Below are 1686 nucleotides of genomic sequence, written 5' to 3' on the forward strand. Positions count from 1 at the left end.
ATATAGAGAAAAGATATAAGTAAATTAAAATATTAAAGTTTGTTGAGGATAGGAACCCTAGTCTCAGCATAGTTTTAAACCGGATACAAGCATGACTTATTAATTAAAAAAATCAATTGATGCTCTAAAGATATTGATTTAAAAATTATTTTTAAAAACATTTTATTGGAAAAAAAAAACTCATTTTTGGGTAATTTTTTATAAATTTTCTATAAAATATATTTTTTAAATGATCAATACAAATATCCGAAGGGCACTTATTAACTAAATTTATTAAAAAAAATAAAGTAAAAAGTTAACAAATGACATACGGGTGGTAGTTTAGAAGTTATTTTTTATTTTTTATTTTACGGTTAAAGAAAAAATAATTAATTTCCTGACTTTTTTTTTTTTTTTTTCTAAGACGGTAGTGTGAATACTTTTGTAAAATTGTTTATTAAAAATTGACTAGATCATATATTAGACCCTGAAAAAATCTAGTGTAAACACGTGTTATGCCGCGGCAGGCCCGGTATGACTAGTCAAAAGATAAGAAGTACTATGAATTTAGGATAGGTAAGGACTTCCGAAAGTTCGAGAAACGCGCTTCATACAAAAATCAATTCCACTTTCTACGAACCCAGATAGGCAATTTGAACCCCAGACCCAGCTAAATTGTTCTAGACTCCCCAAAAACCCCAAACTTTAAATATATCTACAACACCGGCATATATTCTCGGAACTCCAAACAGCAATTAACCTAGTCTTTACGCTAAACATCATTTTTTTTTTTTCTGAATTCTCTCAGGCAAAGAAATCAAAAGACAGAAAGAAAGATGTGTTTCGTGTTTGTGTGCGATCAAGATGAGAGGGTTGTGGGTAGGCAACCAGCACCAGGGGTTTGTCCATACTGTGGAGGAATGATACAAGCCATGGATGTTGAGACCCAGTGGAGGTTCTGTTTTCTACCTCTCTATTTCAGAACCAAGCGCAAGTTTTCTTGCGCCGTCTGTGCCAGACAATTGGTGGTTCAGTAACATACATATAATATCACTCTTTTTTTTCTTTTTCTTTTTTTTTTCCATTTAAATCTCCCTCGATGTAGAGAGATCTATGATATGTACTTGTTTATATAATACTATAGTCTTTTAGCTTTTTTTTCTGCTAGTGATCCAGATGTAAATAAAGGGTGATTTTTATTTTTATTTTTTTAGTTTACACGATTTTGTTTTGATGATTCTGTTGTGCCCATCGACTAACGTTGAAATACTGGTTCAGATTTGAGAGCTATCTTTATTCCTGAGAGAATTAGCATTCCCGGTTGCCATTTTATCAACCAACCCTCAAAAACCAAGTTTATCCGGTATGTATTGCTATTATTTATAGTCAGTTCTCAAATATATTGTAAACATAAAAATTATATATTACTAGAGAGAGAGAGAGAGAGAGAGAGAGAGAGAGAGAGAGAGAGAGAGAGAGAGAGAGAGAGATTTTATATTATTTAATTATATATTTTATATTATTTTATTGGGTCTTCTGAAAAAAAAGTCAAAAATCAAAAATAAAAAATCTTGAATTTGTTCATGAATTTGAAAAAATCCTGCCAAATATTATAACAAAACACCAATCAGCTTTTTCGAAAAATCGCCTTATTTTCGAAAATATCCTTATTGCCTTTGAAACCTTTCATCATATGCAGTCACACAA

The 1686-nt window shown here is 30.9% G+C and overlaps 1 protein-coding gene across 1 annotated transcript; it reads left to right on the plus strand.

The window, feature by feature from the left end:
• Nucleotides 1-541: 541 nt before the first annotated feature.
• On the plus strand, nt 542-1184 carry LOC142612872 (uncharacterized). The gene has a single exon (XM_075785047.1). The coding sequence runs from the start codon at nt 816-818 to the stop codon at nt 1014-1016; it is 201 nt and encodes a 66-aa protein (XP_075641162.1). The 5' UTR covers nt 542-815; the 3' UTR covers nt 1017-1184.
• Nucleotides 1185-1686: the final 502 nt, after the last annotated feature.

This window comes from Castanea sativa, chromosome 10 (genome assembly GCF_040712315.1).
Source record: "Castanea sativa cultivar Marrone di Chiusa Pesio chromosome 10, ASM4071231v1".
Taxonomy (NCBI): Eukaryota; Viridiplantae; Streptophyta; class Magnoliopsida; order Fagales; family Fagaceae; genus Castanea; species Castanea sativa.

Bases quoted from the DNA above. Each gene is read 5' to 3' on its own strand.
- LOC142612872 (XM_075785047.1), top strand. From the start codon at position 816: ATGTGTTTCGTGTTTGTGTGCGATCAAGATGAGAGGGTTGTGGGTAGG.